Source organism: Odontesthes bonariensis, chromosome 3, assembly GCF_027942865.1.
Source record: "Odontesthes bonariensis isolate fOdoBon6 chromosome 3, fOdoBon6.hap1, whole genome shotgun sequence".
Lineage (NCBI taxonomy): Eukaryota > Metazoa > Chordata > Actinopteri > Atheriniformes > Atherinopsidae > Odontesthes > Odontesthes bonariensis.
The window spans coordinates 27,162,518-27,189,480 of NC_134508.1; the positions used below are offsets into that span (position 1 = coordinate 27,162,518).

The 26,963-nt window shown below is 42.3% G+C and overlaps 2 protein-coding genes across 7 annotated transcripts in view; one reads left to right on the top strand and one right to left on the bottom strand.

Annotated features, from left to right (window-relative positions):
- Positions 1-25,475, top strand: part of kcnab2a (potassium voltage-gated channel subfamily A regulatory beta subunit 2a) — an 89,396-nt gene extending 63,921 nt beyond the window's left edge. For all 6 annotated transcript variants that reach the window (XM_075461356.1, XM_075461360.1, XM_075461358.1 and 3 more), the window contains 13 exons: positions 7,368-7,411; positions 7,645-7,682; positions 7,965-8,044; positions 12,634-12,678; positions 13,160-13,204; positions 13,422-13,465; positions 13,699-13,785; positions 15,222-15,307; positions 15,480-15,600; positions 16,427-16,521; positions 17,644-17,764; positions 19,739-19,827; positions 21,092-25,475. In XM_075461356.1, coding sequence (XP_075317471.1) covers positions 7,368-7,411; positions 7,645-7,682; positions 7,965-8,044; positions 12,634-12,678; positions 13,160-13,204; positions 13,422-13,465; positions 13,699-13,785; positions 15,222-15,307; positions 15,480-15,600; positions 16,427-16,521; positions 17,644-17,764; positions 19,739-19,827; positions 21,092-21,181 — 985 coding nt within the window. In that variant the 3' untranslated portion in view covers positions 21,182-25,475. The remainder of the gene's footprint in view (positions 1-7,367; positions 7,412-7,644; positions 7,683-7,964; positions 8,045-12,633; positions 12,679-13,159; positions 13,205-13,421; positions 13,466-13,698; positions 13,786-15,221; positions 15,308-15,479; positions 15,601-16,426; positions 16,522-17,643; positions 17,765-19,738; positions 19,828-21,091) is intronic.
- The window catches only part of megf6b (multiple EGF-like-domains 6b), a 55,967-nt gene continuing 54,123 nt past the window's right edge, over positions 25,120-26,963 (bottom strand). The window contains exons 37-38 of the mRNA XM_075461353.1: positions 26,635-26,763; positions 25,120-26,347 (exon numbers count right to left, since the gene is read on the bottom strand). Of these exons, the coding sequence (XP_075317468.1) occupies positions 26,283-26,347; positions 26,635-26,763 (194 nt within the window). The 3' untranslated portion in view covers positions 25,120-26,282. The remainder of the gene's footprint in view (positions 26,348-26,634; positions 26,764-26,963) is intronic.

A 26,963-nucleotide genomic window follows, 5' to 3' on the forward strand; every position in this document is an offset into this window, starting at 1 on the left:
GCACAGAACACACATACTGCAATACACTCCAGCCTCTCTGAAGGCAATACGACTCAATAAGACTCAGCCGCTGCTGGGATTTCAGGCCACAGGAGCCACTTTGGTACCAACTTTAGCGCGCACGCATTTGGCATCTTTTTGCTCTGGGCATGTTGGGAGACCCTGCCAAACAGTGGAATGGTCAGTCTTGCCGAGTGTGTTGCACTGAACACAAGAAAAGGTCTCGTCTTTGTCGAATATGTTGCGTATGCATTCATAAGCTTGTCTGCGTGTAAGACACACTTGTGTTGTGTTGAAGAACAAAAAACAAGACAGCTGTTCTTTTTTCGCCTCACTGATAAGGTTTAATTAGAGCCTCTGTGTGTGTGTGTGTGTGTGTGTGTGTGTTACACCAGCGAATTCTCTGCATGTTTCTTTCATTAATACTCCAGAATTGGCTTGGATTTATTAATTTTGTTGTACACTCCCAAGACGAAGAACGTTCTTGTTTCATGTCAAATCTGTGTCCGAGTCATATTTCCCTTCATTATACTGTTATACAGATTCAATCAAAACAATATATATATATATATATATATATAGCCAAATGTTTTTTTTTTTTTTTTTTTTTTTTTTTTTTTCTTTGTTTTTTTACATAAATGCTTTATATCAAAACGCAAATGTCTTCCATTTGTGTGGTGAATTATTCAGATTAGTCTCACTGTTACACGAGGAGAGGATGACGAATAAAGTGTGATTTCTATATATCACTGTATATATGTACAGGCTTTGTTACAAGCTTCTAAAAAACTGTGGCACTTGACTGTTATTCTGCTAATGCTGATTTGTGTTTCGGTGTAAAAGCTTTAGCTTTATTTTCTGCATGACAGACCTTTAAAGTGCTCGTCACATAATGTGTAAGCCAGTGACTGAAGAAGAAATGCAGCACACACTGGCGTGAGGCTGTACTGTATCAGCAGGCCGACACGACATCGTGCTTAGTCATGTGCATTGTGAATACTCAACCCCAAATGTTGGGGTCGCTTTGGATCTGCCAAATGCACGAACATAAACCTTTTATTTATATATATGTAGGCAAATCTCTACACTGGCAGTACCCAGTGTCATTTTTTTATCAGCGAATAATTTATAAAGATGTGTGATTAGGGCTTCTATGAATTTTCATTTCTATTTAATCATATTTCTTTTTTGCTTTTCTTGATTGATTGTTTGCTTTCTAAAATACTAAGAGACAACGATGAAAAAGGATCCATCGAAGTGCCTCTCATCCCAGGACAACTCCCACGGTTGTGTTCTTGATGAGATATTTCATTTGCAACCATATTTAAATTCGTTTCCATTTTTTTCCTTTAACCCCGACGCAAACCCAACTTAATTGCATTTGCATCTGTACCAGATTTGGATAGTGTCTGACAATGCTTTGGACAGGATGCCTACAGAGAAAAGAGTTTTTGTTCTGCTTTTCATCTCGTGGTCACAGCTGCGTCATCCCCCTCAGAGCCTGTGTTATTTGTGCAGGGGGGCATCGTCTAATGTGATGATTTTCTTAAGACATCAGTTCTAATCAGGCCTAAACTTTTGCTCGTGCCATCACAGCCCCAGACGCAGATTTAGTGGCTCATATATTTAGCTGATTTTCAACTATTTGGTCAAGGTGAGGTTTGAATCAGATTTTCTGCCCTATATTTATTTAAGTTGGATTATACAGAAGAAGAGCCGAAAACAATGCATGAGGAGGGGGAGAGTAACAGCCAGAGGGGAGTGAACTTGAGCTACTAAAATGACCTCCTCTGGCTCCTCAGAAGGCTTCTCTGCTCTTGGAGGAGCATTTTTATTCAGGAAAAAATGCTCCGATAAGAGATTTCTTCTCTCATTGGGCTGTTCTTAGTCAACCTCATCAAAATGTTTACTGCAAAAACCGTGTTTTGCAAGGCGCAGTGTACAAACAGCACAACGAGTCCCATCTTCACTCCTCCGAGGATAGAGGTTTGCAAAGCATGTTTACTTAGTGCTTTGACGTAAATGCACATTTAGATCAGGCAAACACTGCAGCTGCAACGTAATAAGCATACCGGCATATGTTTACCGGCTGTGTGTGAATCCATGATTTACACCCACATTCAAGGGAAAAGAGCCAAGATTGTTCAGATGGATGGATAGACCGGATAGTTTGGCACCTTTTTAGAGACGTTTAATCCATTTTTCTAATAAATTAGGATCATTGAATACATTGTCCATGAACAAAACATCAGTATTGTTTGGCTGTGATTTGATATCACGTTAGAGCACAGTCAAATGTCGCATTAAAGAGAGTATAAAAACCATCGTATAGACTTGGAAGTCCCCAGCTTTCTCCTCTGCACCATATAGCAAATGATTTTCCGTCTCTGTGGGCACTGGCAGATTTATTCCCTAACAAGTGCCTTTGGAAATGCATGAGTTTGATGAAAAACAAATTCAGCCTGAGGAAAAACCTCTGAGTCTGCAATCTGTTAATGCCAGAGCATAAAAAGAAAAAGAAAAAAATAGAATAAACTGCCATTGACAGCTGTCTTGAAATGCTTTAATGCCTGTGGCTCTATCTATGTATCTGGCTTTTGAAGCTGTTTCCATTCAGAAAATTAAATCACATCTGACATTTTCTCAGGCTGGCAGAGCTGGCACTGTAAGCAAATAGCAAAACGCAGTGTGTTGCAGTCTTTAATGATATAATATCTGAAAACTTCAATTCTGCAAAAGAAAACAAACAAAAAAGTCGGTTCTAAATGCATAACATAAAATGATTTAGCTGAAAGAAACTCTTCAATAAAACAGGAGTGGCTGTTTTTAAAAGTCTTTAAAGTTGTTCGTGAGAATCTTGAGGTCTGAGGAGATTGTGTGGAAGCATGTTGAGCATTATCACAGCTGAGATGAGCTATGGTTAGTTCCAGCTGGACCACTTCTGACTTTCTGTGAGAGATCATCGTCCACGTCACGCCTGCTTCGCACTGGAAGAGCGACATGTGCAGAACGTGATGATCTTTTATTTTGGCTTCCATGTTAACAAAATGGCAGCATCCGCAACAGTTTTTGATGTGTTTTAGTCGTCTGACAAAAGTGGCAGAAAAGAAAATTGTGGCTGAGAGCAGCTTTATTGGAAATTCAGCTGCATTAATATTCAGTTACGCTTTTGTAAAAGAAAGATGTGTGAGGACCAAACTTTGGAGCCTGTGTGCAGCACCTCTGCCCGTTTCAGTCTAGTGTAGCCTATAACATACAGGAGGGATTCAAATCCCAACCACATTCTGAGTTTGTTCGTCCTGGTTCTGAGGATTGAGTATGATTTTTGTCAGATCAGCATCTTTGCATGCATTTTAAAAGACCGATTTTTATCTGATTAACAGAATTGTTTCTTCTTTTTCTTTGTTCTGTCACATTAACATGCTTACTGGATATGATGTTTATATATTTTATGATAAAACAACAAAAAAATGCATTTGCCTCATGGAAGAAAAACATTTATAATTAGCTGTTCGACATTTGTCCTTAACATGTCCTTCATTTCTTGCTGAAAGTTAGTTGAGACAGATGCTGCTGCTGTTGTTGATTTTAAAGTGTAAAATTGGGAAAATCCCAGCTTCTAATTTTTTTCACTTTAGATGGGTTAAATATGCGTGGTCTACTGTATTATATAATGAGTTGTAGATATCTTTGGCAGAACCAGACGAGCTGTTTTGCCTTCCTGTCAGACTTTTTGTCAAGTGAAGCTTATTGTGTCCTCTCTGTAGCTTCATACTCTGCATACAAACATGAGATGGGTATCAATCTAACACTGAACACAAAGACGGATGAGCATATACCCAAAAATGTCAAATTATTCCTCTCAATTCAACTCCAGAAAAATCTCTTTATTCGCTCACCCCTCCTCATAACTGTGTCCTCACAAATCCGTCCGTGGCTTTCATCTGAAGAAGAACAGAGGCTTTTTGTCCGGAGTTATAAAAGAAGGTCATCCAGCTGGCGGAAAATTAATAAAACTTCAAGAAGGAAATCTGTAGGCTGTGAACAACAGAGAGATCAGTGATTCATGTTTCATACCGGTGAGGTTACTGGATAATTGGGGCTAGCGAGCTGTATGCTTTTTAATACAAAAAAGAGCAAATGATGGTGGAATGTGAATATTTTGCTGGACTCTTCCTGTCCTCTATCTGATCACTATAACTATACAATTTTAAAACGGTGTCTCAAGTCCATTCCGCCGTCCCTCCAAGTGGAGCCGATGTTACGTAAACCTGAATGGAGGAGGAAACCAGGTGCAAGTGGCATTCGCTATGTGTGTTTTTCTGCAGTTAAAGCCACGGGTGAGGTTGTATTAATAGTTCTGCTCGGTGAACATATCTCTCAACACGTTCCAGGTCTGTGACCTTGTTCCCTCGTTCATCATCCTGTCCTGTCCTGTTCGCTGACAGCACGGCCTCCTGCCACTCAGCCTTCATGCCTTCCAACCGGTGCACGCGCTCTCATGCAGAGCAGTTTAATCTGTGATTAATTAAGATATCAGTCCCACTCAATGCACTCAACAATAACTCTAAAGCCCATTTTTACGGTGGATTGGGCATTTTGTCGATACCCTTTGTAAGGTAGGACTCCTAGGGGCACTAATAGATCATCAGTGATGTAATGTTAGCATATTTATTATCATTAGAACCATCACAGGCCGGCTGTGTGTCCTGCTCAGTATCTCAGGACAGTCGTGAGTGTTGTATCAACTTACTTATGAAGCTGGTAGACTCAGAAAATGTGTCGCGAGTGCAGATAGAAATACCTGTGGAAGAAAATATAAAGTATTTATGACCCTCAGGTTTTTGTTGAGGAAAGTTGTTTGATTCCTTGCCCGTGCGCCGGGGTCGTTGTCTGGCTGCAGAATAAGTGAGAATTAAGTGATTAACTGATGACAATATTAAGAATAAACACGCTGCATTTCTGTTGGGCTTTGCGCCGTTTGGATAGGAGAGTTGACGTTAGCAGATTGAGTCTTTTAGAGAAAACGTGTGCTATGGTCTCTGCGTGTGCTGTTAACAGGATGCTCCCTTTGTCCGTGCAGCTGCAGTGGGTCACTGTGCTGTACCGTACCCTCTCCTTCATTATTGAGCAGGGTGTGAGAGGGATGACTTTACTGTGGGGCTTCATGTCTGCTGAGGCTCAGCTGCAACCCGAGCCTGCCTGCTCACAGCCCCTGGCAGAGGGTCGCTGCAGCAAAGCACAAAGCAGCATCCAAGGCCAGGCTAGTAAAATATTGAAGAGAACAATGTGCTGACAATGGGACATCCTTACAATGGGAGCAATGGCAAGGGCAGAGCTGTGTGTTCTGATATCGTTGTTGGACATCCATGGCAGTTTTCACGGTTAAAGCCTGCTTTTTCAAATGCTGTGCAGTGAGTTTGCTTTGTGTCACTTTCATGAGCCTTAATACACGCTGATGAAAATGCTGCACCCCCAGTAACAGCCAGGTTTTTACTGCACATCTCAGTTTTTCACCATGCTTGTGTGCCGTTACCATGTTTTAAAACGGGACTAGAAGAATCCCATCTCTGACAAAGATTCTGCTCTACCACGCAGCAGAGTTTTGGAAGAATCTGGAGATTACAACCTATTTAAAGAAAGCAGAATCTGAGAAACTTTGCTTGAACATTTGACAGATGTCTTGGTCCATCATTAAAACACTTGAGCAAAAATGCTCCACTAACAGTTTTGGCCAGAAAGCTGCCTTTGGTTTCAGTGATGTCTGTGAAGCTGTACAGCAGCCAGCACCCCGAGGGGCTGTTTCACTCATGCAATTAAGAGGCAGTTAATTGTTGATCTGCTCCGTTGTAACACGATTACGAACATCACTGACCAAAAAAAAAAAGATCTTTTTAATGAGGCTCTTTGTGCATTTTGTCAGTAAACTCTTTGCGTTCAGCTTATTTCTACAAACTGATTGTTCGATATTGTTTTATTTCCCGTAAATCAGACACCGGTACATTTTTGTTTTCATATGCTGCTCGCGTTCGAAAACAAAGAATAAAAGTGAATGGAGGGAACGAGAAGCATTGTTGTTGGTTTAGGCAAGTGTTGTGGAATTGTTAATGTTGGACAACACGGTGATCGTTGCACATGGGCACAAAAAAACAAACAACACCTTTTTTGTTGTTGTTGTTTTTCTGTTTTTATTTTTGTTGTTTGTTTATTCTTATATATGCAGCCCGTCCAGAGAGATGCTGTTGAGATGTGAAATGGTCTACAATGTTACATTGAATGTGTTTAGCTTGTCGCTGCGGTAACTCAGCAACGTTTTCACGGCTTCCTAACTCACCCACGCTCATAAACGCACACAGTCCCACTCAAACATGCCGTCACATAGCACACACACACACACACACACACACACATCTGCACGCACTTCTGTCTCCTTCTCTACTCCTTTTCATTTGAACTGTTCTATACAACCAGGTCTTGTAAAAATATATTAGATTTCCTCCCACATGCACACTTTGACTCTGCACATGTTACATCACCACTGATGGCACATTTTATGTTTAATACACAGCCAGATTATCTCATGAGGAAAGTTGACGAGAAGTAGCACACTTAATTTTGCACATTTAATCGCAGACATTTGAAGTTTTTTGCAGATGTGACGACAGGGTTTGAGTCCCTTTTGAAACAATTTTTAACAGAAGGGTTATTTCAGTGCTCAACAACTCTGCTAAGACACTGCGTTTTAACAAAGAACCACAGGCTTTGTAGGAATATTTAAAAGTTTGCACAAATCAAAGAGCAGAGCAAAGCCGTAAGGAGGAGGTCTGGCCTGCGATTGGCTCTGAGACGCCAGCTTTAGAAGCAAGTTGTTGTGAGTAGTCAAGCTCCCGCATTGCTGCAGGGGATTTTAGTCAGAGGGAGGCGGAGGGATCCTGGTGTGCTGTGAGAAATTTCAGTGGATGTCATGGTGGGCTTGCTTAAGACCCACGTCCTGTCTGTGATTTTCCCTGACATTTTACTGCGCACACGTACACACACATTCTCATCATCAGCTCATGCGTTCCTGTCTTTTCCTCACCAATCCACTCTACATGTGTCAGTGCTGACTCCAAATCCACACAAAGCCCTGTTCTTTCTTCTCAGCTTCTATGACTGTAAAGCCTCCACTGCGGAAGGAAGGAAAAATAAATAAATAAAAGAGCAACCTGATGAACAGAGAGGCTAATGTTACTATTTTCATTTGTCATTGTAAAATAACAAAAAAAAATGAGGCTTGCGGTGGTGGCCTGCTTGTTTCAGCTAAAGCACCACAAATCACTGCCAACTCAGTGCTGCATTAATGTAAATGTGTTTCTCTGTTTTGACAGAAACCTCGGGAAGTCTGGCCTGCGGGTGTCCTGCCTTGGATTAGGTAAGAACATGAGACAAACTGAGAACTTTGCTGCATCCGGAAAACTGAGTCAGCAGAAAGTGTAAAATGCCTTCTTTTTTTTTTTTTTCTTTTAAAGCCAGATCTGGTTTCTTGTAGATGACATGCTTGTGCCACTTGTGCCCAACACATGGCATCACTGCTCAGCTGCTAATCTGCGTGAACATAGCGTGTGTACTTGTACCCTGACCCAGCCTCCCTGTCATCTTCTGTAGGAACATGGGTGACGTTCGGTGGACAAATAACGGATGAGGTGAGAGCAGGTGGATTTTGTCATCCTCCATCAATCAAAGCACGGGAATGGAAACCCTCCGTATGATCTGGCATATCGGAAGTTTCTCAGACGCCTATATTTACCTGTAGTTGAAAACACAGTGCAGGAGAGAGCCAACAGTCAGAATGAACTGTATAGGAAGCTACTGTGGCCTTCTTTGGTCCTGCGAGGGCAGATAAATAATTGAAAAGACCTAACACCTCACATCAGTGCTCTCACCCCCGCCTTCTCCTTGTTCCTTACCCCCCGTTCTCTCAACAGATGGCAGAACAGCTGATGACTCTGGCCTATGAAAATGGCATCAATCTATTTGACACAGCAGAGGTCTACGCTGCTGGGAAGTGAGTACCCTGCTCTTTTAATCGGCCAACAATAACTACAAGCATTACGAAATATCTGATCGAATATTTACTGGCACTATGGGTGTAAATTCTACATTCCTAAATCCAGGAAATCAAACTATTGGCATACTCGTGGTAAGCCCACTGTTGATACACGTAAAGTCAGTATAATCACATGTTTGTTTTTGTTTTTTTCTGATAAATGTGCAGAAGCTTCGAAAACCTCCACAACAATCTTAGTATGTTGAGGTTGGATGGAATTTTCTTTGAAGCAGCTCAAAGCAGTAAAAATATCACCTGCTCTCTCCTGGCTTTAACACCTGTCCCGAGTGAGCCTATCACAAGCAGACAGCTGCCAGTTTGCAGCTGCTATTAGAAAGCATCTTCACATGCACTTGAAGCAGCCAGTAAAGATGTAAAGACCCTTTTTTGCCTTATATCTATAAATAAATGTTTAAAATTTTTCAGTTTAAAAAGAGCAGATGTACAGATGCAAACATCTGTCTCTCAAGTCAAGTGTCACTCATTTTCAAATGTTTTATATTTACGTGAGAAAACTGGCCAACACCTTTTTCGCTTTTTTTCAAAAGGAATGACTAAAAATAGCTGCTGGTACCTGACACGACGCTGCCAAATGTGTCGTTGTCCCTTTATTGGCTCGAGGCACGTGACTTGAGTAGATGGTGTTTCGGTGTGTCGGAGGACGTGTTCACACTGCTGAAAGAATATCGCCATATGCTCGACCACCTCTGAATATGATCAGCCATAATGAACACGCGTTCATTAAAACACATGCTAAAGCTCAATGTAAGCGAGCCCTGTTTAGGATTTTATTGCCTCTTTTTAAGCGCTTCTTCAATTTATTCCAACTAATAGAAGTAGAAATGCTGGAAATTTTTCGGGGAAAAAGGTGGAGAAATTCATCAATTCAATTTCAGAGTGCACTGAAAACAGATTTGTTAAAGGAATTTGGATGGGCACACAGCATGGGACTTGCATATCCAATAAATTTAACCTTCAGTGGAGAGATGAAAAATTCTGGCACATGAAACTCCGACACCTACATAAATAAACTCTGTTTTTAGTTGATTTGAGGTTTGACAGTTTTTTAATCAGGTCTACTTGCATAAAACTGACACTTCAATAGATTTGTGTCCACGAAGATCCAATTGTGGTTAATTTGGTGGATGTTTATGGATGATATTCTAACCTCAGAAAGCAGCCCCGTGCGTGCTGCCTTACATCCGGATGTAATGATGGTTTTAATTCCTTTGTGGATTAATCTGGCTTGGTAGCAATTTGGGTGCTTCAAAATAATCTAAGGGATTATTTTTGCAAACAGTATATCTGATTAACTGCAGCGGGTCCTTTTTAAATCCTCCCGGGAATATTCTACTTTTGTCATTATGTTTTTAGAGATGCATTAGAGTGTCTCGGTAGAAAACAACGAGGACATAAGCTGTAGGTCTCGATGGTTATCTTCCTCTCATGCCTCTGCAGATGCTGTCTGACACGTCATAACTGCATACGTCACTGCTCTTGTTTTATGTCGGAAGCCAGTAAAGTTCAATCTTTGACACAGAAGTATAAACACCACAGTCTTTGACCAGCTTATTTAAAACAAACCCCAGCTAAACAGGCAAATCTACCCAGTGTGAGTGTTTGTGTGGCAGCACGTCACAGAGCTGCACAGGTGTTAAGCCTGACAGCCACCAAGGAGCTGATATTTCTTGCATACACACGCACTTTCACGTGAAATCCTTGGTCGGGCTTTTGTTTCTTTAATCAGCCAGCCTCCGAGAATGCGTCACGATGTGGGTCGCTGTGCAGGCAGCTGCTGTAATGTTGATTTTGCTTGGTGAGCGTGGACAGATAAACAAGATGTTTAAGCTGTTTGTTGTAGCTTCGCCATAGAAAGCAGTCACAGAGAAAAAAAAAAGAAAAAATCAACACACAAGAATAATTAAACATTGGTTGTCTAGCATTTCCGTACCAATGTGCAGGCCACCATTTCTCAGAAGTATGAATAAATACGCACAAATAAACATGCCCTGCTCCTCCCATGCCAAGAAGCCGCAGTTATCAGCAAGAAACTGGAATATGAAACAGAGTATCATTCTGCATTTTACTCTCAATGCTCTGACATCATGTGAAACCAGCAGCACAATTACTGAGAAATATGAAAGCAATACAGTCTTATTAATGCATGAATAATGTACCGTTACATCACAGCTTCTGCCACAAGTCATAGCGTCAACTCTGCAGCATATAGACCTAATTAATGAGTGGATGAAGAAAATCGGCCTGCCCAAGGCACCCCGAACCTTCCGTTTGGGCACTCGAATTATTTCAGAAGGTCAACACTCCTGCTCTTTGTGGGTCTTTGAAGAGGACACGCGCATGTCGCTACTGTGAGCTCACAAACATGTTTTTGCTCTCAGGGGAGCGCTTCAGCGCTTGTTGTTCTAAAATATGTGCGTCCAGCTGGCAGGATCTGCATTTGCTGGTCGCAGAGAAGCAACTGCTGTACAGTGTGGATCTGCAGGGCGTACCAGGCATGAACACACGAGTCAGTGGGTTTTTATCGGGCTGGTGTATAAATATTTAATTGAATTGTATAAGAAACAAGATGAAATTCTACAAATAATTAAAATCTCTTATGCAGGAGCGTTTGATGGAAACAAAAACCAGAGAAACTGAAAAGAAACAATATTGAGAATTATTAGTTTATCACAGAGGTCCTCTCGATGAGAAAGTAATATCAGCCATCAAATGTTTCACATTTTAGCTTCCTAGCTAACGTAATAACGCATGTATTGATATATAAGAATCTGCTGTGTTGTCTTTGTCACACAAGTTGTATAAACACAACAAAAAGTCCCTCACTGTCATATTTTGCATTCATTTTTCACCAAGATCTTGTATCGGTGATTGGACCATTGCATAAGGTCTTCATCAGCACATCCCAAAGATAATGAATTTGGTTAAGGTCAGAACTCAGTGGTGCCAAATCCATGTGTGAATCCGATGTCTCCCTGAACCGCTGTGTCACAGTTTGAGTGTGATGAATCCTGGCTTTGTCATCTTCTTGAAATATGCCATTAGGGAAGAGGAAGAATCCACTGATGTCAGTCACTAGGCGGTCAGGCGTTTTTTTTGGGCACTAGACCTGACCAAGTGAAGCAACCTCCAAATCATAACTCTGCCCCACAGGCTTGTACAGTAGACACTAAGAATGATGGATGCAGCACTTCATCTGCAACTCTTCTTACCCTGATGCACCCATCACTCTGGATCAAGGTAAATCTGGACTTATCAGACAACATAACCTTTGTCTCGAGTCCAGTCTTTATGCTCCCTGGCAAGCTGTAGCTTTTTTCCCAATTAACCTCCAAGTAATAAATGTGCGTTGAACAGTTCTTAACTCAGTGTTATCAGTATGTAGCAACACCTCACAACATCTTTGTATAACCAAAAGACCTTCTCTCTGATACACTTGGCACACTGAGGACAGGAAAAAGAAACAACAAAAAAAGCTCCATCAGATACAGACTGAGGCAGGGCAGCCGTCTGTCTCACCCAGTGCGGGTGAGTGGAGAGTAAGACCGAGAAACGACAACACAGTGAATAAACGCTGGACAGGATGTTCGGCTAGAAAGCACAGATCAGAAACACGCAGCTCCGGGTCCAGAGATACCCTCACAGTAAGAGGAGGGAGACTTTCCTCTCACTGCCTCCTCCTGTGACACGGGAAGTCAAAAGGTGCATTAATCAGGACTCCTTATTCTTCTTGTGACTGAACAAATTTCTCTGTGACTTTAGCTTCATGTTTAGAATCTTCGTCCTCCTGCAGAGTAAATTTGCAGATGATCGATCGAACACCACCCTGAAGTTAGCTTGTGATCAATAAGAATCTATGCATGTAAAGTTTTGCACGGCACTGAACATCTTGACTGATTATAACATGTCGGGCTGCCTCATCGCTCACACACACACACACACACACACACACTGCCTGGAGCAGGAGTGCACTGCGTTGTAGGTGAGGTGCATTACTCAGTGGTCCATGCTGCTGTCATCACAGTTTTGATACTTGCCAGCAAAACGTAGCTTTATTCATCATTGCACCTGAAATAAATACCAAACATGTCTTGGTTGTTTCCTTTTTTTCCTTTTTCTTTAGTATCTTAAAGCTTTTCACAAAAAAATAAAAAAAATAAACTGGGCTGCAGGGGGCGTCACATTATTTGTCAGTGAGAGGACCACAGAGATATCCTACTGACAGCTGTCTGTCCAGCCCTAATGAGCCCCATGTTGAACGTAATGTCGCTCATTAGCACCCCTTCGACTGTTAATGAGCCACGTAGGGGTTGGTGGACAACACAGCTGACTCTGTCCTGGCAGCTCATTCACACCCACCATCGCCTAAACAGGTGCTCTTTCTCCTAAAAGCTCCCCTGTTGCATTATACAGCGCGTGTGCCGAGTCTGACCACTTCCTTTAATTTAGAAATCAGTCACCGGTCAGTCTCGTGTGAATGCTGGTTTCATTCCTGTGCTATTTGATCTTTCTCTCCGTCTGCTCCGCAGGGCAGAGGTGGTGCTCGGAAACATCATAAAGAAGAAAGGTTGGAGGTACGGGCCACCCTTTGATTGAGCTTGGTGTTTTTTTCATTTCCGTCTGTCCCTGCCAGCCTGCTTAGTCTTGTATCATCTTGCTCATATCAGGAAGCTGTGTGTTGTGAGCTGGAAACTTACTGTTCCAGTTCACAACACGCGATATTAATGTGGGCAGCCGTGCTGTGCCCTCAGTCGAGTGTCCCTCCTCAAAGATGCTGAATAATGGATTAACTTCTAGTGCCTTGTCTTCTATCTTATCACTCCTGGAGTGGCCTTTGTGTGTTATATGAGACCAGGTTATACACTCATTCACAATGCTCAGTCAATGGCAGTCACACTTATTGCAGGATGTGGGTGACAGTGTTTATTAGAATATAAACCCCGTGTCTAAAGTGGGCTGCTGAGATCACCGACTTTAATACTTCAGACTTTTTTTGCTGTTATTGAGTGGATCTGTTTGGCAGGTCTTCTTACAGAAGTGCTTCTCCATTTTTAGACGTTCAAGTCTGGTGATAACGACAAAGATCTTCTGGGGTGGGAAGTAAGTATTCATCCGGTGGCCAAATGAAAGACTATCCTGTGTGAATCCCCTGAGTTGTGTGTTTCTGATATCTTTGATCATGGGATGTGTTGTCAGGTTCTTCCAGAAACACTCTGATAGAAAATCTCAGACATTTCACAACGATGATGGTATGCCAGCAGTGAGGGACTTTAAACGTTGTCCATAACGCAAGGTCTGTGTTTTGTTTCTTTCGTAGAGCGGAGACCGAAAGAGGTTTATCCCGAAAGCACATTATAGAAGGTAGGTAGCAGCACAACGTGTTAATGGATTAAAGGTTGCTGCTGCAACAACAAATGACTTCCTAATTAGTTGCTTTGGGGTCGAGGGAATCAAAGCTGCATCTTATTAGACAAATTCCTCTCGAGGTTATTGCAGTTGCAAAGAAAACTTTTGGGAACCATAACCCAGTTAAGCTGGGAATCTTCTGCATTCATTTTTGGTCACGCATTTTAATGTGTGGTGCTTGTTTTTAGGTTTAAAAGCCTCCTTAGAAAGACTGCAATTAGACTACGTCGATGTGGTTTTTGCGAACAGACCGGACCCCAACACACCCATGGAAGGTAACTGTAAAGTCTCTTTATTTAAACAAAAATAAAATAAAGAAATCTTTCTCTGTTCTTTCACGTTTTTGCTGTGTTTTGTCATTTTTATAAACACCCTTTTTCGTCTCTATGACTACTGCTGTGAGAAGACTGGGATTTACAAACCCTTTGTAACTGAAACATCTATTTTTAAAAAGCTGCATGTTGTCCGGGTTGCTTCCACCTCCACAGTCCGAATGATGATAGCTACTGATGCTGGAGACCTTTAAATGGCAGAGCGCTAACCGTGTGTGGGCTCAGCTGGTCGCACAGTATCCACCTGCTGCAGTAGTAGAGTTCCTCCTCAGGTTAGAGTTGAATCAGAGGTCGTCTTTCTGCTGCCTCCGTTGTGATGCTCCATTGGCTTGGGCTCTTTCACAATACTTCAGTGTCTCTTTTGGCAGAAGTAGCTGATGGTGTTTGATGGAGAAGTCGAGGCGATTCTTTTGCCCATCTGCCCTTTAGCGACTGCACGCAGCTCACATAGACAGCTTTGGGAATGCCTCTGCGAATCTTCGGTGGTTAAGCCATCTGGTGTATTTAGTCTTGGCTGCAGCTAAAGGGGTAAGCACGGTGAAAAAGGTGGCAAACTGCTTCTTTGTCAATTATGAAAAACTCTGAAGCCAAGCGCCCGCTCTATGATGTAGAGGGTTGATGTGTTAGAAGCAGAGAGGCATCAGTAAAGTTAATAAATGGATGAAAGATTGCAAAGAGTGGATGCAACCTCGTTTTATTACACTCTCATCCCGAACGTTCTCTAACGTGTTTTGTTCTGCCGTTGCACACGCAGGTCAGATGTGGCTGTTAAATGAAATCCACACCTTTAAATGATAGTTACGTGTAAACACAATGCCGTGAGATAAGTCTCTTTAACATTCACCCTGTATACTAAAGTGGGAAAAAAAAAAAAATCATCTCAACATATTTTCAGCCCTCAGTGCTTAAAATACATAAGCTGTCATTCAGTGTGTCAACCCACTTTGTGTGTGATTAAAGATTTGAACTGGTGTACATATGGCTGTCATCTCTTATTTATTTCACCGGGTTGCTTCTTTATGCAGCATGTTGAAGATCAGAAAACAAAACCAAAAAAATAGGCGGATTCTTGTGAATTTTGAACATGAATGTCATTCAAGTGTGCCTTTTTTAAGAAAAGATGTCATCCTCATCAGTACGCTCAGCTTTCTGATTAACATAATCAGCTTTTCCACCTCCATCCTGAATGGCCCAGGCAATTTGGATTGCAAATGATAACATATTTCTCTTTTTTTTTTTTTTTTTTTAAGGATTAAAGAACAAACGGATACACATACAGTAGTCTCAGAGGGCATTTATTGCAACATACACTGAAGAAAACGCAAGATCCTGCCAGCGCTGGTGGTGTTTTTAGCGTTTTTGCATATGTTTATTTACAGAAACGGTTCGAGCAATGACCCATGTGATAAATCAAGGCATGGCCATGTACTGGGGAACATCCCGCTGGAGCCCGATGGAAATAATGGTGAGACAAATTGTGCCCGTGTAGACGACTGTATATCATAAAATCAGTTATTCACAAGGCAGAGTTGTAGCAGTAACGCTGTGTGGGGGTGTTTTGTGCTGCACAATTCCCCTCAGTCCTCATATGTATCATATCAAAAGCCTGACCGTGTTAATAATCCGTTTTCCTTCAGGAAGCGTACTCGGTTGCACGACAGTTCAACCAGATTCCTCCCATCTGTGAGCAGGCTGAGTATCACATGTTTCAGAGGGAGAAAGTGGAGGTGCAGCTGCCCGAACTCTTCCATAAGATTGGTAAGCTGCGATGCAAGAATCGATCCCTCCAAATGGTATATGTGCCTCACTCATACAGCGCCTTTAAACCTTGGGTGGGTTCTTCAAAGAGCTTTACAATGTGTTACTCATTCATACAGTGTTTCTATTTCTGTAAGTGCGCTGCTCTCTTTTCCTATTGTGGACACACACACACACACACACAGTGATGAGAAACTCAAGAGCAGTGCAGGGTTTAGCATCACTTAACAGATGGAGGAGTTGTGGATCAAACCTCAGACCTTCTGATCTGAGCCACGGCTGCCTCCAAGCAAAGTAGTAACAAAGTTTTTCAAACTCATCCTCAAGAATTCTGTGGGAAGATTTTTGACTCATGAACAAACCTACAGTTCAGCCTACGAGAAACACGAATTGAATATTTCCTTCTTGTCGTCAGCGCACCATCACATTTATCACATCACATCACAAGTTGGGAGTTCCTTATCGGTACAATATGACCATATAAGTGTAGCAAAGAAACATTGTGTTCGTCAGACTAAAATGCAAGTGAATATAGTTATATATTCACGACAGAGAATAACCACAAGGCATAGTGTGCATCTTTTGTGAGTGAAAGCCGTCCCATTAAGCATTAAAGCATTTAGACTGTCGCTCTGCTCTAATAAAATCCAGATTTTTATAACCGCATTGTCAAAAAAAATAAATCACCATTTAAGTAACCTAAAGACATCTGTGCAGTTCGACTGTACCTGCTTACAGGCGACAGAATGTTTTCCTACACAGTTCAGTCCTGCAGCATCCGGCATAATTCAGTCAATGATCCGCGACCACTCGTCTCTGTTCTCAGGTGTCGGGGCCATGACGTGGTCTCCGCTGGCCTGCGGGATCATCTCAGGGAAATACGACGGCAGGGTGCCTCCCTACTCTCGAGCATCTCTGAAGGTAGACAAACGCCGCGCGCTGTTTCCCGCCTTCACCCCACTCCGATCATCGGTGGCGCTCTCACTGTTTTGTGTTTCTCCCTCTGGTTGCTGGTTGTTTGTTTCATTGTGCCTTTGTGTCTTTCAGGTTCTGTAACAGCGCACCACATACTGTGTACCTGTGTGTTTACAGTGCCATGCTGACGCCATGCACTGGGCACCTCTTCACAAGCAGTGCTGTTCGACCCTGTTTGTCAGCTGGTGTCGGCTTAATGCGTTTTTAGCGCACGCACTAAAGCGCACACGATCCAACCCGAACACACAGAACGACAGCAGCACAGCATGTGTGCACACTTACAAATTGCTTTAATTTAACGCAACGATGCGAGCATTAGCTGAAACTAAATGAGCAAACTGAATCATGAACCCACCTTGTTCTGTTATTTCAGGCGACTCGTATGCGAGAAACTTGCTTTGATTTCAAAGTGAGGAAACAAAAAGCCAGTTTTAACTGAACATGAATGAAGAGAGGAAGCAGTTGTCAGGATTTAAATGAGTAAACATTCAGAAACTCCGTGAAATATTCTGCTGTAGAGAGACAGATCATACATTGCTGCTGTATTGTGTTGTTGAATTAAGCTTCAGCTATAAACTATAAGCTACCACCTGACTTCATGCAGTGTTGTGTCCCACTGTGGTGAAGTGGCATGTTGTGTTTCTGTGGATTGTGTGTCAGTGACTGTCGGTCAGACCCTCTCTGGTTCATGAAACTTGCTTGCTCCTTGTGTTGGTGTTGTACCTGTTTGGCTCAGTGTTGCCTGTGGATGTTTGTGGTTTTGGCTCTTTAACTAACTGATTATTCTCACTGGTCCTAATGTGTTACTAATAGCATCCTTCACGCTCTACATTCCTGTTAGAATACACATTGCTTCCTGTACGCTTTCAGTTTAGCGGTCGTCTGTTTTCATACAGAATTTCTGTAATATTTGTAAATTTGCAGTTATGACATAACCATCTTGGCTGAGGCGTTGACAGCAGGAGACAGAGTCACATGTTTAAAAACAGGCCCTGGTGACACAGGAGCTGCAGCGCAGCGGTGTGAGCAGGGCTGTGTTTTTGAGCAGGTGTGCTGTGTTTTCAACAGGGCTACCAGTGGTTGAAGGACAAGATCTTGAGCGAGGAGGGCCGGCGTCAGCAGGCGAAGTTGAAAGAGCTGCAGGCAATCGCGGAGCGGCTGGGCTGCACTCTGCCCCAACTTGCCATCGGTACGCAGATACACTCTGCCGCTCTCTCTCTTTCTGTCTGTCTGTTCGTCCCTCTGCCTCGGACGGGCCGGGGTCAGCGGCGCTCATCACAGCCGTCTGGTTCGACTGTCGTGCTGTCACGTGTGTGTGTCTGTGTTGCAGTCGGTGCATTGTCAAAGACTTGGTTGTAAAAAAATAAATAAAGAAAATGCAAAAGGCAAACGGTGTGCAAGAAAGGGACATAAATACAGGAACGGCTCCAAGCTCGTATCTGACTCATTCCTACAAAATATCAACACATGGAATGCAAACACGCTTTGTAGATGCAGGTGTGAGGCTCTCCTTGGTGTTTACATGTATTTGACAGTTTAAGGTGTTGGCATTAGAATAGCATCCCACATATAAATGTCGTGGGTGACGGATATCGATTCACTGCCAGGCAGCCAAGTGAGAATGTGCAATCCCCAAAGATGCGCAGTTCTGTGAGTGCTGTTAAAGCGACTGACATGAGGGACGTAGAGAATAAATCTGGAGCTCGGGCTCAGATCTCAGTGCAGATCACAGCAGATTTTTCATCCTCACAGTAATATACTGTCACGGATTAGGTTTCACGGCCCATTAGTGGACAGCCTCAACTATCCCAATTTCCATAAATCCTTTCAGTGCTCCTGAAGGCAGCGCGGGAGATTTATGTGTACCGTGCAGTCCTCTAAATCACGGTGGCACTCCAATATTGAATAAGAGGTAGATAACAATGACGGACTCCTTCCTGGCTTTTGCTCGAGGCTGGTGCTGCAGGAGCTGGTGTTAAATCCAGGATTCAGACTGTGGCTGTGGCCGGAGAACAGAGTTAATAGATGGTGTGGGTGTCAGTGACATGAGGGACAGTTTACTGCTGTGTCAAATCCAGGAAACCTTCAAGTGTCCCATTTTTTTTCTTCATTTTTCTCATTTGGTGAAAGATTTGTGTAGAATCATAATCCCGCTATTTTTACAGCAATATTATCATTCCCTTTATACTGTAATCTTCTTAGAAGTGGTATCTTCCTCAATTGCAAGAGCAAGCTGTTGTATTGCATAATACAGCCCACAAATATAATAGCACATCGAGCAGGGATGTGTTATTTTTGTGTCAGTTTGTTCAGAGTGTTTACAGAAAGGCAGGTTTCCTTCATGTCCTCAGCAGAGTGCAGCGCTGGAACCCAACAACGTACGTTTCCGCAGCTTTTGTTTGTGGGATAGTTTTGAGGTACTTACTCTGAAGTATCTTTCATCCTCTGTTCCAATTTCTGCTGCTCCTTCACTGCACGTATCGAACAAGCATCACTCTGATAAGGAGCAAATCAAGACCAAACGTTTGTTCGCTAACATTACGTTGAAATGATCGTTCTTCTCTTGGTTACGTTTATTCAGTCCAGGTGAGACCCAGCAACGCTCCTGCCTCCCATTACCTACAGGAAACGTGTATCCAATGAACTCCATGCAGGGAGTTGATTTGATTTGATTATGATGCTAGTCTCACAGCTCAAGTTACGTCTTAACCTTTAAGGAAATATTCCACAGAAACCTATCGATTACGTTGTGGTTTTAAATCCACTGAACATTAAATGCTGCTGCTTTCAGAATATTCCTAAGTTGCACTACAATGCAAAGCAAACAGATATTCTGCTGCACTCTGAGGGGTAATGTATTTCTGTGCTTGAGTGAAATTGAATTCAGGAGTTCATGCATTTTGAAACGTAAATGAGCAGCACTGTGTGTGATGAGGTTTTTAGCCGGATATGATGTCATATTTCATCTATGAATTTGTTTTATGAGGGTGGTTTAGTCTTGAAGGGATAATTGTTCTTCATGTTTAAAAAAAAAAAAAAACAGCTTATTGTGTGGCATGTTGTGCAGCCTATATTTCTGTTTGAATCGTGGATGTTGCCAGCGTGAATGTGTGTGTGTTAAGCCGTGGTGGGGGTGTCATCGCTGTTTACTGATCTCCTGCAGCGTGGTGCCTTCGGAACGAGGGGGTGAGCTCTGTCCTTTTAGGGGCGTCCAGCACCGACCAGCTGATGGAGAACATAGGAGCGATTCAGGTGAGGCCACAGAATGTGACCGCGTGTTTGTGTGTGCGTTCAAATGAGAAACTTCATTTGTGAAAAATGTGACCGGGCCCGTTTAATCGGGCCCCTGTTCGTGCCTTCCGGCGCGTAACAGCCGCTTCTACTCGTGAGTACAGCTCGGCCTTTTGGGCAGTTTGCCGCCGCACACTCGGCTGCTTTACTGTATCGTGTTAATAAGGTCAGCGAAGTATCAGTTGCCACGGGGGATTGGAGGCGAGCTCGTGGCCACTGCTGATAAGATGCACTCTTTAATGGGGTTCTCAGACTGGCAGGGGCTTACGTCCCCTCTTCACACCATGTGTAACCTGCAGTAAAGAGCATCCACCTCTCCTGCATTCTGATGCTTTGTGTGTGTGTGTGCTCTATAAGGCTCCTCTCCTTCTGTACATGTGATATTTCAGTTTCCAAATGTTATGCTCACATTTCCCAAGGGCTCTGCAGTTTTCCTTATGCCAAAATTTGAATCACACACCCTGAAATAGACCACAGTCTCTGATGCAAATTAGTTTTGTTTTTTTTTTCTCAGGAAGTCCAAAGACATTGAGTTCATTTTTGATTCAGCATTCATTTGTTGTTTTATTGTCTATATTGTACTGACGAAATGGCTTTTTGCAGTCATAGATCGATTTTATTGATCCCCAGAGGGAAATTAGATTGTTGGAGCAGCCATTTACGTTAAACACACAATAAAAATACGGTATAAAGCTAAAGGTAAAGCTAGTAGGAAAATGATCAAATATGAGGTAGATGTGAGTCATTGGTCCTGATACCTCGATGTGACATTAAAACAAACATATAAAGTTTATGCACATGTGATAATTGTTCTTTATAAACAGAAATATACTAAATAATCCAACTTGAAACTTGCTTACTTTATACTCATCCGTCGTAGAAAAGCTTAACAGCTTGTAAAGTGCGATGTGTGGCTATAGAGTGAATCACCAAATAGTAAAGAAGAGAATCAGAATCTTTTATATAGAAACATAACACACTCGGAGCTTCCTGCTACATGATAAGAAGTTTTAATAAAAATAATTCACATCATTTTATGTTAATATTACTTGAAATGCCAATTGAAGTTGTATATGGTATTTTTTTTGCCACTCTGAAGAAAATAAAAGAAAGTTCGGGTTAAAATCACCTAAATGCATTTTTGACTGATGATTTGTAATGATTTTTATCCTGGCGAAACAGTGACTATAAACACAAACTGTATGTTCATCTTGTGTGTTCACAGGTTCTTCCAAAGTTGTCGTCGTCAATCACACATGAAGTGGACAGCATCCTGGGGAACAAGCCGTACAGTAAAAAAGACTACCGCTCCTAACGCGTGGTGTGGAGCGGCCCCGCCCGGCAGGGCTGCACCCGGCCTGCTGCTGCAGCGGCCCCACCTTTGCCTGATCCTCTGTTTGCTTGAGCTTTTACTGAGTGAGACCCTGACGCATGAGTCTGGCCACACCAAGGCCACGCAGGGCACCTCATTTAGAGTTACAGGGATAAGATAAGAAAAGAGGGGGGGAGGGGGGAGTCACCTCTACAGTACAGGATGAGATTAACAAAGACAGAAGTGGGATATGTGCTCATACGTAAAAATCAGTTATACATCAATTCAGCTCAATGCATTTTAAAACCGTAGAGAAAAATTACAAAAATATCTTTTTAAAAAAATAAAGCACACGCTTGCTTGGCAGCCAGATTTCTAATTTCTTTTCTTTTTTTTTCTTTTGCTCTTTTTTTCTAAAACTGAATGCAATTAAAAGGTAGATGAAGTTCATACTGTATGAATATATGAGAACTGCTGTTGCACATGTACCATAGCCATGCATTTGTTCCCGAGACGTTCTGTTTACAAACACTTGTGTACTGTAAAAGTCTGTCGAGGTTTCTCTGAAGGAAAGTTTGTGTGTTCGACATTACCGGCCCTTTCGTGGGCTTCAACAATCAGCACTTTAGTACTATCTGTAAAGGTGTTGGAGGGTAGTTTTAAGCAAGGGAGAGGATGGGTATTAACATAGTCTTATCTCACAGCCATTGCACTATAGAATTGCGTCGCCTCTTGAAAATTCCCTCTCTTTCGTCCTCCCTCTGTGTCTTCACTGGCAGTGTGTTTGTCCAGCCTGAAGTCCAGAACTCAACAGAAACGACTGCCCTCTGCAGGAGAAACCTCTCCATCCTGACCAGTGAAAGGAGCGTAGGCTGATGTGTTCGGTCAGCTTGTCTGCCGCTGAACAGATGAGCTGTTCTTTCCTCCCTAACAAGGAGCTGCAGTCGTCGCCCCCATGCTTCACTGTGTTCCCCTGCCGCCGTCCTCGGCCTTGAGGCTGAGGCTCAGCTGCACGGGGAGTGATCATATCTCACAGAAACCGCTCCTCAATCAAGTTTCATTGGTGTACTTTGCCTTATTTGCAGTTTTGTCAAACTGTGCTTAGGTGAGCAGCTCGACAGCTGCTTCTTTGGCCAGCTGGTCACATGTCCCCAGTGAACGCTGACTGGTGGAGGTGTTTGTTGGACGGAGGAGTTGTGTGTCAGTTAAATTAGCCGGTGGCAGCAGCTCAGGGAACGGAGCAGATGGTTTCAGGTGTGTTTGCGGTCAGGTTGTATTTTGTCGTCTTTTGTCTCTTTGATGCGTGGACACTGGGGAGGACCAGTGACTTTTTAGCGTGGCTTGAGCCAAAGATCTTCTTCATCATCTTCTCCGTTAGCCGACACACTCCAGTGTTTCACTCTCACTTTCCGCAAGATTATAGAAGTCATCTTGAAGCATGTGCAGCTTGTTATCTATTTATGGTATGGACTGTACGCCATACAGTATATATCTTTATACCTGACCAAGCTGTTATACTAGTTAGCAAATATGTCCCTCATATACAGAATGCATAGTACGACTAAGTGCTTTAGTATTGGTAAGGTTTGTTTCAGGCAGCACACGGCCTGACACGTATCAGAAGTATTATTACAGACATAATGACGCCGCCCTGTATCATTCTTTGTCCTTTTGGGTGCTCTCTTACTGTGATCAAAGCACAAGTGGATAGCATGTGACACATCCTCTCAGCATGGACCTTCTTCACCCAGCCTACGGTACCTAAAGGACAAGAGAGGTGCAGCTTCTCAGCTTACTAACACGTGTAGATAATAAGTCTTTACTAACAGCTGATAAACTGTGGATTCTTAGCTGAAAAAAACAAGTGCAGATTGAGCAAACTGTCGAGTGCAAATGACTGAGATGTAGGAGTTTCTCAGCTAAAGTGGAGGGGATAATCAAAGTGATTTGTGTGGATGAGGTTAACAGTCTGCTTCTGCTCGTAGGTTATTTTTAAAGTCATTTAAGGTGTCTGCTGTTGATCTTGTGTGTGTCGTTGTGTGCGTGTTGTGGATACTGGGGACAACTAAACTAATCCCACGCTTTAGTCTGTCGTGTTAGTTGATCCCTGTTTGAGTTTGATTTGACCTCTTGTGTAAAGTCTTGAGTGAACAAAACCGGCACAAGCAGATGCTGTTTTCTCAGAAGAGGAGAAGAAAAAAATGTGCAAAGAACATTTAGTTAATTTGTCTGTAGAGTTTGCGTGTTCTTGATGTTTTCCCCTGCAGGAAGCGGAGAAGAAGTCTGAGACTTAAAAGAAACATAACATATTGGGGGAAAAAAAACAAAAACGGTTGTTTTCTTTCTTGCTGAAACTTAAAGGGAGTCTGATATCACGTTCATATCTGTCTGCTAATGATGAGCCTAATGTAGCTCAGCTGGAAACACTGGAAACAGCTGCTCTGACGCTGTCCAACAGCAACTAAATCCACCTGTCAGCATCTCTAAAGCTCACTAATTAACGCGTCAGATCTTGTTTAGTCATACATAAAGAAAGTGTAAAAATCGATCATTTGCAGTTTGACATTTGAAGTGTTATTTAAGATTAATGTAATTATCACTATGCAACCAGAGGTTTGAGATTTGTCTCCTTAAAAATGCTCTACTCAAAAATAAAAAATTATATAAGAATGATTCCAAGTAATAATGAGCTGTGCTGAGTCCAGCAGCTGCACCTCACACTTCTCTCCTCAAGCCGCTCTCATAGGTAACAGATGAAAGATTTCAGAATGTGCTGTTTTTACTCTGAGGTCAGCTGCCATAACTGGAACCTCAGGAGAGAGTAAGAAGGTCCAAGTTAAAGGTATTCTGAATAAAGCAGACGATTAAACTGATACAAAGCAATAAAACAATGTGACTGAAGTCATTAAAGCAAAAAAAATCTTTCAGACAGCCTTTGACCTATAGAGTCCTTTCACAAAAACAGCTGACCTTTAGCAACTTGGGAGTTGCTTCAGTGTTTTAACACATTAGCTCGGATCAGAGCTGGTGTTTCAAACACCACAGAAGGGTGAGTGGTTTAAAAAAATCTGAGATAAACTTTGGATCAAGCCTCGATCTAAAGCGATATGAGTAAATGGGGCTGTACCTTTCGAGTGGCGATAATGAACCAACGTCTCATCGGCAGCAACTCAAATGCTGCCACAGCTAAACATGGCCTGAACCTGAACAGTGATGACACACTGGTAGCAAACAAATCCCACAGCTTCCTGCTCATTTTCTCACTCTATCGCCTTGTAAAATATGGAAAAAAAAACTAAATTGTTCTGTGAATTTCTGTTCATCTGTGCTTATGATGTGAAAATCATCATAATTGCCTTTTTTTTTTAAATATTTCATCTCTACAGTTTCTCTCGCTCCCGACAACGTGACCTGTTCATAAACTCCCGGGATGCATTTCAAAGTGAGCTGTTTGACAGGTTGTGGTTCTTTTTGCTGCATGGTTCCAGTCTTTATGCTTATCTAATCCAGCAGACTTCTGAGTGTAACGTCATACTTAGCAGCCGGGCATGATAGTGCTATCAAACCTCTCATCTGGCAAGAAATTTGATTTAAACAAAAAAAAAACAAAAAACAAAAAAGTCCTAAACCGACTCTCTTTCTTTGAACTGTTACGCTGTGAGGCCGTCAGTGTTATTCATCACCGTGCTGTCCTGCTCCACAAAGATTCTCACTCTTTAGGAAAACCTTCACGTTGGAGGCCTGTGTGTGTGTGTGTGTGTGTGTGTGTGTGTGTGTGTGTGTGTGTTGCCCTTACCTGTGCAGGTATAATTAATGCTTTAAGAGGTCCTGGTTTCATGATGTTTGCTCCTGTGACATTCTGATGACATGGAACAGACCCACAGACAGAGATTCGGTGATACAGAGAATATATTTTTATGTTTTAGCCTTTAATGCTGTAGAGAGTTAAAAGAACTGTTATTTTTTTTTCCATCATGCTGCATTATCCTGTCAGTATGGTATCAACTTTAAGACTGACAAAAAGAAGCAATTTTTTTGTGCTGTGTATGCATTATGAGGAATGCTCGAATGCAGCAGTGTACTGAATTCACTCTGAAGATGACTTAGTGAGAGCCTGTACATACTGTCCTTTGTACATATTTCTAGTTGTTATCACCTCTGCCTTTTTTTTTCTTTTCATTTGATTTTTCTTTTGCAGGCGTTGCTATCTGCACTGTGCTTGAATCAGAACTTTAGACAGGATGTACAGCTTCGATCTTCAATGAAATAATGATAAAAATAAGAATGGTAAACCAAACCTGGATGTGTCTGTCTTTATTTGGGATTTTTTTTTTTATTATTATTATTATTATTATTTTTAGTGGGTTTATCAGTGGAAAAACAGTTAAGCTCAAACTCAGGGTACGTTCAAACATAAACAACCATGCGAAATATAAATACGAAGCAATTTATACAGAAAATCTAGAAAAAGAAAAAAAAACGACGGTGCCAGAATGTGCACATGAATGCAGGCGACTTGTAAGAAAATTCGAGCTTTACATATTTTCTTTTGACAAGAGGAACAAACAGCTATGATAATCTGAGAGGAGGGCACCATTAATTTGAAGGTAAAACTTCATTTTGTCGACGGAAAAATAAATTCAAAGTGAAAAAATGTCATTCTCAAAACGGCTTCAGTGTCAGTTGGATTAATTTTACCAACTGCATAAAACTGTTGGATTTTTTTATATATATATATTTATATACAGTACCTACAAAAAGGTATTTTGAGGACAAAAGTATTTAATCAAGTAGTAAAAGTGCAGTAAAAACAACCACGGTCTGTTGATGCTGCACTCTGGATGAGGAAATGTCGACATTCTTATCCTGAAGATTTCATGTTCCCACGAGGCTGATGGCACCAGCTCAAACTCTCTGGCACACCTATCTATATACTCATTTAAAATCCTGCTCGGACATTCATTTGGAGCTGCGGTTCTCATCAGAGTCTGTGTCCCTGGATCTTCCAGCTGCTGCAGCTTCATGTCAGCAGTGTTCTCTCGCATGAGTCACTTTAGTGAAAATCGTCCCGTCCCAGTTTGAGTTTTCCAGCTACACAGAGCTGCTACAAAGAGTTGTCGTGTTGCGAGTCCCCTCTGCTGCTCCCAGAGACGTAACGTGGAGGTCCACCTGAAGAGAAACCGAGCTGTGAGTCCAGCTCAGCAAAAACACAACACTCATATTTGAGCAGAACAAAAGTCGCAGCGATAAAGAAGCGCAGCAGCTGCAGTTCTGCCCCACCCAGACGGTAACCCAACACTGTCAGCACTTACTCTCATTTCACCAAGTCAGCATGAACGCCTGCTTGCTTCTGACTCGAGGGACCAAAGGAGGTCACCTGCCATTAGCGTGGATGGAGTCATGAGGTGAGTGTTGCCACAGTGTGTGTGTGTGTGTTTGTGTGGGCTCCTCTTTACCTTCCTGACAGGACAGTCCCATCCAGCTGTGGAGGCAGCGACAGCGGCCGCTGCGCCGGTCGCACTGCGCCCCGTTCTCACACTCGCAGGTCTCTGTGCAGTCAGGACCGAAACGACCGGCTCTGCAGTCTGACACCAAACACACAAGTACACAGTTTAATACAAATACACAGTTTGATCTTTACCTTTTTCTAGCTTCTTTGTAAACACGCCACTGATTAGTCATGTGACTGAATATGATGGCAGTAACAAAGTGCATTGACTCGATAATGATAACATATTACTTACATATTACTGCTGTCCTTACAGATTGCATTACAGATTCAGAG